Here is a 17,770-nt window from a genome sequence, read left to right on the forward strand (position 1 = left end):
CACCGTGCGCTGACAGAAATAGAAGAGAGGGTTACCGACTGAGAGGAGAGAAGTAATAGAAACACGGAAGCGAGAGATGAGCGGAAAAGGGGAGGAAAAAAAAAGGGACTAAGCAGAAGTAAAGTGACGGGATAATGAGATTAGGAAATGAAAAGGATAGCCCGGGTTAAAGGGATTTTATTTGGCCGGAGGAAAAGAAAGTGAGAAAGAGAGGAAAAAAAAAAATCAGAAATAGAGATCGCACATGTTCAGCGACATTAGAGATGAAAAACTATTCTTACATGTCTTAACAAGTGTATTCCCTCACACAACACCACACGTGACGACACCCCGACAGGGTGTGTGTGTGTGTGAGCTAAGGCCAGCTTCATGATAGCTTGTTGAGCTGTTTTCCTTTAGCGTGATTAAAAAAACATACACTCACGATCCACATCTTTCGAATGGGGGGAAATGTTTGGAATGATAATAATAGCGCGCACATACATGCGCGGCCTTAAATGATCTTTGGCAAAAACAGCCGCCGAGGCACTTTCAACTGTTCTTTTTTTGGATCGTGCATTCGCGGGAAGGGGGGGGGGGGGGGGGTTACCGGCGACGTGTACGTGCGATAAAATTTCCGCGCCGCTTCCACGGGCTGACAGCGTGTGAATTTTCATCCGGGAGAGCGTACACACTCATACATGTGCGTGAGTCACAGCTAGCCGTGTGCGATACGGAGCGCGTATGCGCGCAAGTAATCTCTTGTATAACATTTCATCTCCCCTGCCAGACTAGTCATGTCTCGATCTCCTCCAGATGGCTTCCCAGCCAGCAGACAGCTGAGGCCGTCTTCTTCAAGGCTGCCCTACAGCGGCGGGACAAATCCACCTGAACGCTCCATAAAATTACCAGGATATGCTTCCTTGAGCGCCGCTCCAAACCCGCAGGATGAAACAGTAGATTAGAAAAGTCAGGGCAACAGAGTGAGGATAACCCTGTTTTTTCTGTTCAAAGATAAACAGAACAGAGTGGAGCTAAGCTCAAGAGCCAACCTGGATTTCCACCCTTTTACCAACCTGTGGGAAACGTCCGGCCCCGGCTGGGTTGGTGCACGGTTCCCCCCCCCCCCCCGAAGCCCGCTCGGCGATGCACGTCTTGCTATTTTGTGTTTTGGACGGGGACGCGAAGGGATGTTTTGCGTTTCCTACCTGCGTTTCCTCCTGCACCACTCGGTACTGCTCCTTCCACACTGCCATCTTCGTGACCTCGTCCTTCCTCAGCGCTCTCTCCTTTTTCAGCTCGGGACTCCAGAACGTCTTGATCGAGTTCATCGACGAGCTCAGCTTGGATTCTTTGGCCTCCAGCTACGGGAAAACCAACGAGGAACGCCTTCAATTTATGACACCCGGTTTTTCACAGATTGTTGTGTAAATCCTGGCGTATAAATATCAGAAAATGGCTTCCGGGAGAATACGCAACATTAATTTTATTCCTATCACCCGGTCCTGAATAATTTAACGCATCAATAGGTATTAAAAATCCTCATGGCGGGAAGATTTATCGCAGGGTACTTTGGGGTTTTAGTAAACCGCTGATTTAATGTGGCCCCAGCGCTGTATTGTTTTCCCGCACAGGAGCTCCGTCTCTTGGATCCAGCAAAACAATTCCCGCGGAACTCAATACGATCGCAATAAACCGAGCTTTGGAAAGCGTCCGTTTTACCCGTGCGTTGATACTTACGTCTCTGCGGAGAAGTTCATTTTCTCTGAGTACTTCTCTTAGCTGCGTCTGCAGGTCGGACATGGCGCCCTCCCTCACCTGGTAGCCCGCAAACGCCGCATGAATGCACACACACACAAGCATATCCTCTTAATATTAATCACAGTATACCTGCATGTCACATATGAGAGGCAAATAACGAGTCTTTTTTGGATTTCAAGTGATGGAGGGAAATGCAGAAAAGATTGGTCTTCAAAGAACGGCGTTTGCTTTATGCGTAACATTTGCAGAGGATGTGGGAGGACAGAGTTGAGTCGCCGCGAAAATCATCACCGCTGTTATTTAACTTTCATGTCGGGCACTTACAGAGAAAAAAAATGATGGGCCGTGAGAAATTTTGAGAACTATTGTGTTTGGTTCAGGTTCCTTCTGTGCAAAAATATTAACAAAAAAAAAAGGATTAAATCGTCCGTTATGTCACGCCAATCTCCGATTCTTCTGAATTCCGATCACGATCGGGTGAGATGTTTCCCCCTTCATCCGAAAGGCGTCCGAAACATCTTCAAGTGAAGAAATTCGAGCCCAGTTGCCGAGACAAGAAGAACTCGCCGTGACGACTGAGAGCCGCCACAGATGTTGGCGGACCCTTAAATCCGACCACACTTTAAGTCAAGATTTGAGAGCAGGTTTGAAGGCGAGCGATGGTTTGACTATCCAAAAATTACATTACATTACATTGCATTTGGCAGACGCTTTTATCCAAAGCGACTTACAATAGAGGACATAGGGACTGCAAATACCCTTGCAAATACACGATGCACAGGAAAAGACAAACCAACAAAAAGAACCATCGACGCAAAAAGAACCATCGACGCCTTACCTGTCTCATGGAGTGTGGCACAGTGGCGGCTTGCGGCGACTGGTTTTGTACATCTCCCCCGAAAGCTATGGCGTCACTGGTCATAACTCCGCTGCCGGCCATTCCTCCTCCGGTGTTTATGTTCGGGCTGCTCCCCATGAAGGCCGAGCGCACCCCGTACGGCACCCTGGCCCCCGCCCTGCCCAGCGTCATGGTGCTTTTCGGCAGCGACGGGTTCAGCCCGCTGCCGAGGCTCCCCAGCCCCACCGGGTCTTCGGCCGCGTCGGTGAAGTACATGGGGCCGCCGGTGGCGTAGGCGGCATTGAGAGACTGAATATTCTCCATGGACAGGGTTTTACCGGAACCGGTAAGTCCGCCCGCGGAGCTGCTGCTGCTGTTCCTCCGGTGTCCCAGTCGCGGGGAGCGAGGGAGTCTCGGGGAGCGACCGGGACTTCCAGAGGCCGATCCGTTACCATTGGATCCCACGACATCCAGTTTGGACACAGAACGGGAGCTCCCGTACATGGTTAGAAAATGGGACGTATCTGGAGCGGACGGGTGAATTTTATCTGGATCGAGCGAAAGAACGACGTGAGGATTTGATCAAATGGTCCGGAGAGTCGGCTAGAGTCCTGCGGGATACATTCGCGAGAAGGGGAAACATTTGTCTGACGACCGTGCGCCGACAACAAGCCAACAAAAGGAAAACTGCAGCTCAAAAAAAAAAATGTAAGGAATTCTGAAGAAAAACTCCTCGTCCCGTTTTACTTTTGTTTTCACCGACTTTCGCTATCCCGACGCGCGGCGGTGATTGATGTGATCCTGGCCTTTCCGACACCTTCACGTTAATCCACGGGCTTTGTTGGTAAGCGGGAGTCAATAGGGCAGTCCTTCGGATGAAGATATCTGGTTAATCCGCAAGGTTTTAGATGATTCAATCACCTGAAACAAACAAAAAAAGAGAGACCAAAATCTGATGAGCATAAGACAAAGCCAAAGTCTGGTATATAAGCTACAACAGTCTTGTCTTTGTGGAGTGCAGTTGATGAAAAATGGACTCATGACAGTTTGACAGGGGAAAATAGTTAGAGTTGTGAGTGGTTATTGATCCCTGTCGACACTATAATATGGATCACGTTTTCAGTATTAAAGTTACAACAGGTTTCAAAGATGATCACAACATCCATTTATTTGAATCATTCCTAAAAAGGGGGAAGGGGAGTATCTTTTGTCTCTTTACCTCTTGAATTTTCCACAAAACCAAAGTAACCCATCTTTAGGTGACATCGTGAAAAGTCACAAAATGATGGACATGAAAATCACTATGATATTGTTTATATACAAGTGCACTGACTTTTCAGTATACAGAAACAACTGCATGGGCCTATTTTAAATCAAACTGCAAACTTAATAATGAGACTAATATAAATTAAAAAAGGCTATTTTTAATGTTAATGCGTCCAGTCTGGAGATCACACATTTGCATTAATAAGATACATATAAATATCTGCAAACATCAGCGTATTGTCACTGTTTATGTTGCTGTTTAGTGTTGATTGTCTATTTTCATCCCTACTGTCTTTTTTTTTCTCTTGTCCATTCTTATCCTCCATGTTGTTGCTGTTGTTGTTCTCTCTGCTGCATTTATTTGTGGATGTCTTTTGTTTTTTTCTAATCCATCTCTCTATTTATATTTATATTCATATTTATTTGACACATAACTATTATGACGATGTGATAAGAGAATTTCCCCTATGGAGATCAATAAACTTTATCTCATCAGAAATATATATATGTGAAAAAAAAAAATAAATAAAAAATATACATACATACATACATACATACATACATACATACATACATACATACATACATACATACACACACTCATATATATATATATATATTTATTTATTTTTTACTGTTTTTTGCAATTTCCTACTCTTATTTATTATTGTTATGTTTTACTTGAAACTCTGGCACAACAATTTTTTTCGGGATAAATAAAGTTGTTCTTATTCTTATATTATTTTATACACTATTTATATTACATATTTTTTATATATATTTATATATACATGCACATGTATTATTCTACCTTTTTTTTTACATTTCAATCTTGATGTTCACATTTTCGATGCTGTTATCTCGTGTGTCCCCACAAATAAAGATTTTCTGATTTTGATTCTGTATCTCTGGAGTGCAGAAGGAACCGTGAGCAGAGCGTCACACCAAACATCATGAATAATGCATTATATCATACCACTATGTGATTTTCAAATCACTATGACAAAGGGAAAGTGTCATCAATTGAGGGCGACTATTTATGACCACTAATAACCACTTAGTCAGAGATATTAAAACAACATCAACAAGCTGATGAGGGTAGATATTTGTGCACGCCGCTGTCGCTATCACTCCCATCTCTCCACATAATTAGGGCACGCTAAAACCGTTCTCTCCAAAAAGTGGCTTATTATCATGACCATCAACTCGCTGACCGACACAACAATAATCACGTACCAGAGAGATCAATCCCAACACGTTATATCGGACGATATGTTTAATCTGTTATTTTCAAAAAGCTCTGCGGTTTGGCCTTTTGTATCGCTTCATGTGATCACAAAAGTGGCTTTATGTCTCGGCCACACGTTAAACAATCTTCTTCGGTGCACGCTCTTTCCCAAACGCCGGTCACCACATCAAACCGCTCCGTTACGCTGCGGATAAAATCAGATAACCATCAGCCGACTTGCTATTCATATAGGCTGAAAATCAGTTTGCGAGCCGCATGATTATAATTGATTAAATATAGGGGGGAAAAAAAAAAAAAACGTGATGTTTTATTTTTTTAGCCGATTACATTTTTGTCATTTATTGACTGAAATGAAATTAAATGAAGTAAATACGCCTCCGCTCTATTCCTGGTAATTAATAGTCACACCGGATAGAAAAATCAGCCACACTTGACACTAAAACTGTTAAACATGACATGACATAACAAATATGGTAAATAAACCATGAAATAGTTTGGGGATTCTGATGCAGCATGTAATAGTAATCAGCGCATTTTGTCAGAGAACATGAAAAATCCAAATACTAAGAAGGCTTACATCTGCCAGCTCGTGGAAATCTTATTATTAACACATGGAAATCATGGCATTCCTCTCCATCTTTATCGGAAAGGTCGACCACTTTCTGCAGCTGGCGCCGAATGGCCATACCTCACCAACACGCGCTGAAACTTGTTTTCATCGACGCTTCAAAGAACGACGATATATCACGCTTTCGATCCGCGAACCGGCCGGCGAGAATTATGCACTTCGAATTTGAGTTACATCTTTTTCAAGCGAGAGAGAGAGAGCGTAGCGTTTGAAAGGAGAGGCAACACTTCAGGCACTGACTGAGATTTGGCGTGAATACATTTCGCCGCCTGCAGTCCCGGAGTGAGCGATGGCTTCGTCTCAGAACCAGACAGCCAGTCACCGAAAATGTTATCTTTTATATATCCAGACGGCAAACACAGGATTTCATGAACTGACACACTGGTAATGTGAGACTAACAGAGATCTAAATCTATCCACCAATACTCAGATGAGCACACATTTTTTTCTCATCTACAACGAACGAGAAATTTAAACACAATGCTCTGATTTTTTTGCGCCTCCCAGTTTAGAGCAGAGAGCTAATGCGGGATGAATTCGCCGTTTTAGAACTGTCAAAGACATGTTCGGATCTAAAGGTTGAAATGGTTTTTGATCGAGTTGTGGGGTAACTTAGAATCGCCTGACAGACGTGAATTAAAGGGGAGGCAGAACGTCGCGGAAAGACGTGAAAACCATGAAAACGGGTCACACAATCTGAGCCGTACGTCGCGGTGTGACACATATTGCAATGCACTGCATGATGATAATCAGAGTTATTTGGGTTTCCTGAATATTTTAACTTTGCGCTGGCTGTGCGCTCTTTCTAATTCATCGTATTCTGTTTCGTTGCAAGCTAATGCACCCAAACGCTGGCTTCGGAACGCGAGGGTGCGGCCTGATTTTTTGTTTTAGGTGTCTGTTTTACATTTTCTTTTGGAAATGACGGTGCTGAGCGACAACGCAACCCAAAAGACGGAGCGGTATGGAAGAAAAAAAAAAAATCAGGACAGTGGATACAGCACTGTGGAAACCATTATGACATTGCATTGTTGTGTTGTTAAAAAGCCCCTGTATTGCACAAGCCTCCGACACAAAGATTGTATTTGCAAGTGTATTTGCAGTCCCTATGTCCTCTATTGTAAGTCGCTTTGGATAAAAGCGTCTGCCAAATGCAATGTAATGTAATGTAATGTAATGTAAAGATTGCGCGGATGCATTTGTGACTAGTGTTTCTTACAGATACCTTGAACCTCCTCTGACGGAGATCCACCAATACCAACCAGTCAAAGCGGTCCGGCTTTCTATGCAGCCCTTTGTTTGCTAAAGCCTCGCTTTAGTTTCCCGACCGATAGCCGAGCGGAGTGACTCGTGGGCCGATGAGATGTTCCCGACAGCCAGTCGCTTATAACCGTACGCTCTCAAACAGAAACAGGGACATCTGCTCTGTCTCCCTTCGGGCCACACACACACACACCTGGATAGAAACAGGCCAGGACCCTGCCTCTAGCAGACGGCTGTACACACAGCGGAGAACATGAGCTGCGCAAACCCGTGCATCAACTGTACAAAGCTGCATAATCAGCTCCCACAATACAAACACAACGTCAAACGGACACACGTGCGCATCTGGTCGTCGGACATAAATGCCCACGTTTATGACTCGAGTCACACGCACACTCGCAAATGCTTATTTGACAGAGATGTGGGGTGTTGGTCGACGGTTGTGTAGTTTTCCTCCGCCTCCTTCTCCTCCCTTTGGGACCTGCTGACCTGTAGATAATGTAAATGGCCCAATTCTCATTATGATGCCACACACGGACACATATTTATTTTGTAAATGGCTTCAGACCTCTTGGATAGCGCTCCTCTCTCGCTTTAGTTGGGGTCACATGAATAAACCATCGGCGTGTCCAACAGGTGGAACGTTTATTTGCGATGGTTTCAGATATTGAGATGGCCGGTGTGACGCCCGAGCGAGGGAGGGCCGGACTAAAAAGAAAAATAAAATAAAATAAACCACCGGCATATGATTTCACATGAGGCCGACGATCTGCAAACTTGGACCGGAGTGTGGAAGTGAAGAAACAATAAATACACAAATATCGTGGCAATGGGAGAGCCACATTCACACACACCTATGACGCAGTAGGCATCATGAGACTCACCATATGACTGTCCAAGAGCCATCTGCTGCAGGCAGCGCCTCCCCTGGATCACTTACACACCGACACATTCAGCTTCAAACACACTTTTCTTGACCTTGGCACTAAACTACTGGTTTGACAAGAATCCGGAGACAATGACGTATTATAGATTATGTGCTTAATGTGATTGAATATTTGTGAAGACTTTGTATGTTTGCGAAAACACGGGTGAATTTCTTCTAAAAGATATGATATTTGACACCAATTCAAAGGTGCCAGGGAGTAGGCATCTCTAATTTCTCCCACTATAGAAAAGTAAAGCCAAAATAATCAGCCGTCTTCGCACCGAACCCTTCTGCAAGAGGCCAGTCCGCCGCGGAACAAATCCTTTTTGTGCGGTTTAAACAGAAAATATCGCCGCATCACCATCTACTGTAATTCTTATCCACAGTTCACGACTTGATTTCCGAAGCCGCCAACGCCTTTTTTACACACATCAACCACTGGCTACGATCAGAGATGACTGAAAGTGGACATAATGCGTCCATCGTCGGGACAATCGAGTCCTCTTGCGCGTCAGCTCAGCTGAAAACTCAGTTTGAATGAGCGGCCGAGGCAGGCGACGACCGGCAGCGTTTTGTTATTTCCTTCTCCTATTAACTGTTGCACTTGTTAAGTCAGGAAATGTGTGAGAAAAAGACGGATCAATACAGAATATTTCTGCACCTTCAATGCACAGCGGCCTCTCAGGAGGCTAAACCTTTCTGCTGCAGGGATTAATCACACCGCGGTGAAAACTCGATTGCAAATTACAAGCGCGCCTCAAACGATCTCAACTATTCTCTAATACAGGTTGTAGAAACCAGAAAAACATTTAAAAATGGACACCAGTTCTCTCCTGTGGGTTCTCACTTTTTATCCATTAGCATTTTTTTTCCGCTCCCCAACCTTTCCTTCATTACCGACTCGCCCGAACACCCGCTACTTTAGCTAACAAGCTTGTATCTGGTAGCGATGTCAAAAGAGAATGACACAAGTGTGTGAAATGATCCAATTCGCACGAAGCTTTTCATCCCCTTCCTCCCTGGTCTGTTCCCGTCAACGGCCGTGTTTCTCGTCTCCTGGCGTCCTTTCCTCGAGCTCACACATGACGTTGTCACAGGCCTCATAAAATCCTAGAATATCACAGCGAGCTACCGAAAAAGCCTCCACCAGTGAACTCCGAGTACTTAGCCCTGTGGATATCAAGCACGCACTGTCTGGCAAAGTCGCAAACAAAAACTCGGTTATTGCGTAACAGAAAAATTTGACACATCGCTAACCGGGGCTTTTGACTTTTGACGGTCACACCGATATCGCTGGCAATATCGGGTCATCAAAAAAAGGAGAACAAAAGCGACGTATTGGTTTGAACGCACGTTTTCACCCGTATACGTTGTTTTAACGCCTCATCCCGATGCGTCACCGAATCTACTTTTCTGACGCTGACTTCTCTCCCTCGTACTTTCATTTCCTTCCTCTGAGAACCCCCTTTCTCTCCATCAGCATTCCTGAAGGTGTTCAACATGTTCTATTTATGTGACAACCACGCATCTGTCTGTCACACCGCACAGTAAAACACACACACACACACACACACACACACTCAACCTATACTTAGCCAGCTGGCGTTTCAGCTTTGACCAGGCGAGTCCGTCCCCCGGGGGCTCCGGGCAACTAAAAACACATTATAGTCATCTTGACTATTATTATTCTCCATTATTTTTCTGATCCTGAAGGGTTGGACATGATGCGACTGTCTGAGGTTACACACCTCACCGAGTGTCATGACGACGGTCACGTCGAGCGATACCTTCCACGCGCCCGCTCATTCAGAAGAGTCGCGATAAGATCCAGACAGTCCTTTTTTTAATCCTGCAGTGGAACTTTATCCAGAACATCAGACATCTTGATAAAACTGGTATCAGAGCAAAGACTGTTGCAGTTCAATAACTTTGTAATTTGGCCCTCTTGCATGTTTTACTTCCATTAAAAAATGTAGGAATCAGCTGAACAAGAACGAGCCTCAGACTGTTATGCAACTCATCAAACTGTTTTGCACATCAAAACATGTAACAACCGTTTTCTTCTTTTTATTTCCCTCACATTCTTGAGGAAATAATGCCTTAAAGGACAAATAATGAAGAAAACTTAGCAATCCATTCATACCCAGGTATCAGAGAGAGTTGCCTAGATATGATTAGGAAACTACTACTTTAAATTACCTTAAAATTAGCATATAAATAAACAAAACTGATACATTTGTTGTAAATTCAGCCCTAAAAGGGAAATTAAGAAAAGTCACATTAAACCGCTCCTCATTTTGCGGGGCGGACCCTCGGGCTGATCTATTTCTCTTGCCTGGCTGACATGTGATCTTCCAAATCTGAGCAGATCGAAAAAAAAATGCAGCTATACAGAAAATTAGAATATTGTGATAAAGTTCTTTATCTTCTGTAATGCAATTACAAAAACAAAAATGTCATATATTCCGGATTCATAACAAATCAACTGAAATATGGCAAGCCTTTTATTATCTTAATATAGCTGATTATGGCTTACATGTTAAGAAAACTCAAAAATCCTATCTCAAAATATTAGAATATCATGAAAAAGTTTTTTTTTTTTTTTTTTGCATTAAAGAAGATAAAGAACTTTATCACAACATTCTAATTTTCTGAGACAGTCCTAAAAAACAGTCCTAAAAAACTTCTTTTACAAAAACAAAAATGTCATACAATCTTGATTCTTTACAAATCAACTGAAATATGACAAGCCTTTTATTATTTTAATATTGCTGATTATGACTTACATCTTAATCCTATCTCAAAATATTAGAATATCATGAAAAAGTTTTTTTTTTTTTTTTGCATTAAAGAAGATAAAGAACTTTATCACAATATTCTAATTTTCTGAGACAGTCCTAAAAAACTTCTTTAACAAAAACAAAAATGTCATACATTCTAGATTCATTGCAAATCAACTGAAATATGACAAGCCTTTTATTATTTTAATATTGCTGATTATGACTTACATCTTAAGAAAAAACTCAAAAATCCTATCTCAAAATATTAGAATATCATGAAAAAGTATTCTTTGTTTTTCTTTAATTGCATTACAGAAGATAAAGAACTTTATCACAATATTCTAATTTCCTGAGACAGTCCCGTAGACTTGATGTATTTTTCCCTTCCCCCTGGTCATGTATGACTTACATGGACTCTAACATGTAACACTGAGAATCTTCATGTGTTGGTAAATGAGGTGTGAGCCATACAAGCTCAAGCCATATCATCTCCCTGCAAGTCACTTCACACTGACATACATTGCACAACTCATCGAGTCTGGTTTGGGGAATGTTAGCGTATGGGGTTTCCTTCTTCCTGCCACATATTGTCTTCGTGTCAGGAAGGTATATTTACGGTATATTTATGGACGCGAATCAAACCGCAGACGCCAACTGAGGTTGTACCGCGTACTGCAGCAAAATCACAGTCCCGTCGAATGTTTTTCTCACCGGTAAAAGAGAAATGAATAAACAAATCCAGCACAGGCACACGCAGGATATTACGAGAACCAAACCTGCATATGGGTTTTTCAATTAACTCGACTGGCCAATAACGTTTGGGAAAAACATTAACAGAATGTGACAGTGAATAATGTGCTCAGCGAGAGATGTCTGGGTAAGATACCGATTTTTCCAAAGCGTCTAAGGCTCTTTTAACTCCGCCATGTACCACGAGCCCTATCAAGGATAAACTATAACATGGGTGAAACCCTGGAAAACTCAATAATGGTAAGAGAGCGATAGCATCGGCTCCAGTCTGTTGTGTACTTCAGGAAATTAACCGTGGGATGGAGGAGGAGCAAACAAAATACGCACAAAGCCAGAGTTACCGCAAACTCACGCACTGTACAAATAACACCGCCACACAATAAGTACACTAATGCCAAAATTCAACATTGTACTGACTTAATCCAAGTTGTTGACTTGATGACAAAAATAGGGCCGGTACAAGGACGCGTTTGGATCACCTCTTATTAAGGGAAGGGAAGTGCGTGCTGGAGTTCAGGTGGATCAACAAATCCATGCTGATTTATAGAGAAACAGAGAGCAGTTCTAAAAACTTGGATCAATGCGAATCGATGAAATGGTCAAACTTATTGGAGGGCTCATTGTTGCTTTCGCCTTCTTTTTTGTAATATCTTTTGATTTGTGCTGGCAACTCTTGTCATTTTGCTAATTTGATATGAAAACACACTTGCTGCTACCCTGATGTTCACTCTCTATGCAGATCCAACTTTTGCAGAACATAACGTACCCTGAGCCCACGACACACACATAGGGAATTAGTCCCATGCATCGGTCTCATTTAGGTTTGCCAATCGCACAAAGTGTCACGTTACATTCTATATTCTAGCATTTCCCCTGTTATTTTTGAACAAGTCCAAAGTAATTTCATGAATTCAATAAATGACTTTGCTTTCCTCTACATTCTGGGAATTAGTACGTAGTCAGTTTCAGATGATCACCTACGTCCTCGTGGAATGTGGCCTACTGTTTTTACAAGCACCGTGTCTTGATGGAAAATTGTGAGGCACGATTATATGCCTGTCGCAGTCAGAAAAGGATCCATTTCAATCCCCGACTGACAGCCAGGATACTACTTTTAAAGCAACTTAGATAAGCCGATGCGCCCGGAGTGTGTGCCAGTGCCACGCCGTGCCCAGGACAAAAGCTTTTAACGGAGACGTTGAGCCGGGACGTTCAGGAGTCAGGAGGCTCACAGGGCAAACGGGTTCATGTGGTATCAAAGATTCAGAAGGCTGAAAGTGGGCCAGACTGAGGTAAAAATGTTCGAGCTAATTCCACAGCATCCCGGTTATACTAGCGTAGGCCATTCGTGTGTGTGAAAGTCAAACGGTGGTGATCTAAAAGCGTCCAGGGCAGTGTTTACAGTAATCTGTAGACGGAAACAGGCTCTCTGACCAGTGTTCCTGTAGCAGGCGCAGCAAAAACAAATGGAGCCTTCAGTTGAACAACACTGAGGAAATCACAGGTCCCCCCACCCCCTTTTCTTTTTTAGTACAGACTGCCCCCCCCCCCCCCCCCCCCCCCCGCACACACACACACACACACACAAGTGTTGTAAACACACACACCCTGCTCTCAGATGCACGTTTAGCTTCAGTCTATTTGGTTTGCAAAAATATCAGCAGCAGATCCAGAGTCCACCAGTGCAGCCTGACAGCTGTTGACAGTTCTGTGCATTGCAACTTCACAAGATCCTCCAGTGTGACGGGTTTTAAAGGGTTAACACACCGACGCCGCGGGCTGTACACCCGCCGTGACACCTAACCGGGGCTGTAAAGGACTTTTACGGGGACGTAATATCAACTATATGGCTTTGTGGAGCGGTAAGGTTGTCAGGCACACTTCTCTGCAGCCTGCAACGCCGGGCGAGCAGCTCGGTAATCGCATTTGGAGACACACGGACATGACATAGTGTTATTAGCCTGTTATTCCGGGGAAAGCCTCGGGGGCCGATTTTACTGAATAAAACGAAGGGGGGAAAAGCCAGGTTTGTTCAGTGAGCACATACCCGTAAACTACTGCACACACACACACACACGCCGCTGCAACCCTCTGGGGTCGCACAGCTGACCTGCGGCAACTCAAAGTAGCCATCAAATTTTAATCGTGTTACTGCGAGGAGCGATGCACTGCAAGGCTGGTCGACACGCACACACACACACATACACACACACACACACACACACACACACACACACACACATCCTGTCATCCGAATCGTGGCTGGAATGCAGGCATTGGCATTGAAGTTGTACTCACTGCGGCTGTTTCCTTCCGTGGAATGGGAGAAGAAGAAGAAGAAGAAGAAGAAGAAGAAGAAGGGCCAGTCATATCCTCTTCGCCTGGTGGACGGCGACAGCACGGCTCCCTGTCGGTTCCCCCCCGTTCCCCCCGTCCGAGTCTCTCCCTTCCCTCCCGGCTCTCCTGCTCGGCTCTCCCCGGTCTCGCCGCCCTCCTCCGGTCTCCTCCAGCTCGGCTGCTCCGCCACTCGCGGCTTCCCCCACGGTTCGGGCGCTCCCGTGACGTCACGACGGCGGAGGAGCGCGCCCCCGTAGCCGCTAGCTACCCGTTTAGCTAACCGCTATTTCCATCCGATAAAATTAGAATGATATATTTACCCGTTCCCGTCCGAGCGGAATAATACAGTTTGGGCGATTTAAAAATTCACACCATTCGCGTTTCCATCTTTTTTTCCTTGATTTTTTTTTTTTTTTTTTTTTACCCACCGAAGTTGAACGTTTAAGTCCCGCCCCTCATTGGAAACCGCTAGCACCGTAGCAGTTGATAACTTAAAAAAAACTATTAAACTAGAAATTCTATTGATATAAATCCTTGAAACACAAGGGAAAATTAAATATATATATATCGGTACCGTATCCTTTGACACGGGTTAAACTTTCAACATATTTACAAAACAGGAAGTGGGTGTTTTCAAATATGCATTGTTTGTATTTACGTATTAATCTGTTTGTGTATACGTGCATAGAAAGTATTTCGGTAATACTCTCTAGATGGCTTTTTGATTGTTTTTATAAATATATATATTTGTGTAAACCCCCGCTAAATAGATTTGTTGGCTATATATATTTGTTAATAAAAAATAAAAAATACGCATTAACCTGAAACAGACGACTCGGTCAGTCACGTGACGAGGGTCGGTCATGTGACACGCCCAGCTGTGCAGGAGAGGAATCTGTGTATGTTTATTTTTCTTTTATTTCATTCAATTATAATCTATTTGAAAACCTCAAAGGACCTCATAATTGTCCAGATGATCTATTTTTTTTTTCTTTTTTAACGATGGGATGGTAATGGTCATCTTTTCTATATGAAAACGGAAAAACTTCAGAAACCATTTGTTTCTTAAAAATAATTCCAGAAAAGAACTACAGATCAGATCGGTGATGCAATGTGAGATTCAGAGTGTCAGAGAGTATTTCAAGGTTCAAAAAAGTGGACCAAAGTCTCTTTCTCACCCCAAGGATTCATCCGTTTATTTCCCTTTTCATTGCATAATTGAGTTTGCCATTGAATGGGCCGACAGTTGAAAAAAAATCAGATGTTGTTATTAAAATAATGCCAAATGTAATTTAGATTAATTAGTTAAACTTGTTTATCTTTGCACAGCTTTTTGTGAAAGGAAACAACTGAATAAGTAGACCCGTGTTTGATTTGATTGTTATTAATTTGATGTTCATAAATAAATGCTATTTGCTGTAAATTCAATCCATTTCTCTCCAAATCAAATTCTACCTTTTCTTTGATGTCTTTGAGACGCGAGGTGAATATTTGAATCTGGAGACTCTGCGACATCTAGTGGATATCATTGAGAATGGGGTATTTTTCTTAATGTCACACGACCACACCAGTGTCTCACACAGTGGGTCGTGGGAAGTTCTTTGCATTTTTCCACAAGAATCCACTGCGCTCCACCAAACAGTGCAAACATTTAATTTATACGACATGAAGAAAAGCCTCTGACCTTTACCGTCACAATGACTATTGGATAAGCTTCATTGATGACGAATAAATAATGTGACTTCATACACTTTCATCCCTGAAAATGTATTCAATTCAGTGAACTCATCTGCAACATCCTGTACAGTATTAAAAATACATACTTTATGGTAGTTCATTTAATGCATGGATTGTTGCGGGATGTATAATGAATTCCACTCTGCTTGCGGCAAATGACATGTGACTTAATGTGATTAGTTCATGCTTCGTAGATATACATCATGGTCTTGCGGCCTCCCTGGATCAGATGATACAGGGCCAAATCTGCAGAATTCTCAAACAAAACTCATTTTCCATGCCCTGTTTTCTTTGGCTGCACGATCAAATATCGTGAATATTTTTGATTATTTCTGCGGCGTCTTTGACACATCGAGAAAATAGCGTATGGAACGCGACTTGTTGTTCCCCGTGACCAAGCTGTTCTTCTAGAAATATGAATCATGTTTAATCTGATTTAATGGTTCAATAAAGGTTCAAGGATCTTTGCGGATTCCGTCATATGCTGTGTGACAGCGCTGTGGCGATTGTTCGGTTCCATCATGGATTTTCTGCCTCCAACCGCCTCTCCATATTTCATCCTCTGGCACTTTCACATGTCACTGTCAGTTTGTGTTTGACAAGGGAACGACCTACGCCGAGCGGAGGACGACAGTATGAGGTCACAGCAGGTCGTTCTGATCCCTTTTCTCTGTCTCACCCGCAATTACAGTTCATCCTGGGGAAATCTTTCCAACTAGACACTGACCAAACTCTCTCTTTGTCACACACTCACACACACTCTCACACACACGCACACAGACGGACTCAGTGTCCCAGTTCCCTGGGCGCCAGTCGGTCAGACAGCTGAAGTATAAATAGTGCGCTGGCTAAAGTTCCCCTTGAGAGACGGAGAAAAAGTGTTGCACCAACAATCGTCTTCTGAAATGTCTCTGCTAACTCAATCAAAATGAGGGGATGACTCTTTTGTGTGGTTTTTTTTTCATGATTTATTGAAGCGAATAACTGTGTGAAAATACTTTTTAAAAATGTCAAATTCTCCTCTCGTGCCTGTAACGCGTTGAAAGAAATTTCACCTCATACATGTAACAAATGCATTTCTCACTGGACATCAACGCCTTTCCAGCACACTGGATCGTCTATTTTCAATTTGGGGTTAAAAGGGGAAATTGCATTGTGTGTGTGTGTGTGTGTGTGTGTGTTACAGCAGATATGAAGCTAACAAGAGCAAACGGGAAAAATCCAAGAGGTACATTTCTAAATGAGGGCACCCTCTTAGCATATTTTTTAACTTAATTCAGACACTTCACAAACACATTCAATAAATTAAAGTAACATTAAAATAAATAATAATTAAATCAAATGTAAATAAATCAAATTGGTCTCTTACTTGCACAGAAAAAGAACAGAAACATGAAAGCATGAGATAAATGAATGTACAGAAATATAGTCATTAATGAAAGTAGAAGGTTAGTACTTTCCCATGCTGCCAGTGGAAACTCCTGCAGTTGCCTCCCTTCAGCGCCGCAAACAAAAACCATGCATTTGTTCAACAATGTCGCCACTCACTGGCCAATGCTTGTACTTCTACTTGTATCCAAAAGCAACAAGCGTTGCAGAACTCCAAATGGACGGGCCTGATCTTCTCTGATCTGCACCAGCTGGGTCCCCTTGACCCTGCTGACACTTCTTTCTTAAAATCACAACAATGATTAATACGTTGACTGGACCGGTTACACTGGTGTTAGATGGGGAATCTCCTTTCCTCTGACGTCTGTTCATACCAAATAACAACACACACATTTAAAATCGTGCATTAGGATGTAAAAACATTCGGTCGCGGAGCTACACGTGTGTTCCATGCATCATTTTTCAGGTCCGAAATGAACAGAATTAAGCTTGTTTCTTGTCATCGGGTTTAACATAGGAATGTTTGTTTATATTTTAAAAGAAGCCAGATACAGGACACAGCTGCAGCATGCTCTGTTAAACAATAATTACTGAGTGTGTGTGTGTGTGTGTGTGTCAGTGGATGCGTGTCATAAGCCACGGGAAGTATCCTGTGCGCTGCATGCCAAAGGTGCTGATGAAACAGTTGAGAACGGTCGTGATGAAGACTATGACGGTGGTTACGTTATTCAGATAATCCAGACGATTCTGCAGGCTGGAGTTATTCAGGTTCCGTCGGCCTGTGGCACATACACACACACACACACACGCAGACACACACACAGACACACACACATCCACACCCATTTTCACAAATCAATTTCTG

General features: G+C 43.1%; 2 protein-coding genes across 14 annotated transcripts in view; both read right to left on the bottom strand.

The window, feature by feature from the left end:
• LOC147234312 (ELKS/Rab6-interacting/CAST family member 1-like) overlaps positions 1-14,299 on the bottom strand; it is a 135,380-nt gene extending 121,081 nt beyond the window's left edge. For 2 of the 12 annotated variants that reach the window (XR_015106189.1, XR_015106188.1), the window contains exons 1-4: positions 13,741-14,181; positions 2,579-3,499; positions 1,720-1,797; positions 1,188-1,343 (exon numbers count right to left, since the gene is read on the bottom strand). Coding sequence is in view for 8 of the 12 variants with exons in the window: in XM_086147209.1 (XP_086003335.1) it covers positions 1,188-1,343; positions 1,720-1,797; positions 2,579-3,082 (738 nt within the window). In the remaining 4 variants the exon portion in view is untranslated. Of the gene's footprint in view, positions 1-1,187; positions 1,344-1,719; positions 1,798-2,578; positions 3,500-13,740 lie in introns of all 12 variants that reach the window. The other 10 variants (XR_015106187.1, XR_015106190.1, XM_086147209.1 and 7 more) reach the window with 10 other exon arrangements.
• Positions 14,300-15,462: 1,163 nt separating this feature from the next.
• LOC147234313 (ninjurin-2-like) overlaps positions 15,463-17,770 on the bottom strand; it is a 34,232-nt gene continuing 31,924 nt past the window's right edge. For both annotated transcript variants that reach the window (XM_086147267.1, XM_086147265.1), the window contains one exon: positions 15,463-17,684. In XM_086147267.1, the coding sequence (XP_086003393.1) occupies positions 17,521-17,684 (164 nt within the window). In that variant the 3' untranslated portion in view covers positions 15,463-17,520. The remainder of the gene's footprint in view (positions 17,685-17,770) is intronic.

The sequence above is a fragment of the Fistularia commersonii genome, chromosome 5 (genome assembly GCF_037954325.1).
Source record: "Fistularia commersonii isolate RoL2024-O1a breed Wild chromosome 5, RoL_Fcom_v1.0, whole genome shotgun sequence".
Taxonomy (NCBI): Eukaryota; Metazoa; Chordata; class Actinopteri; order Syngnathiformes; family Fistulariidae; genus Fistularia; species Fistularia commersonii.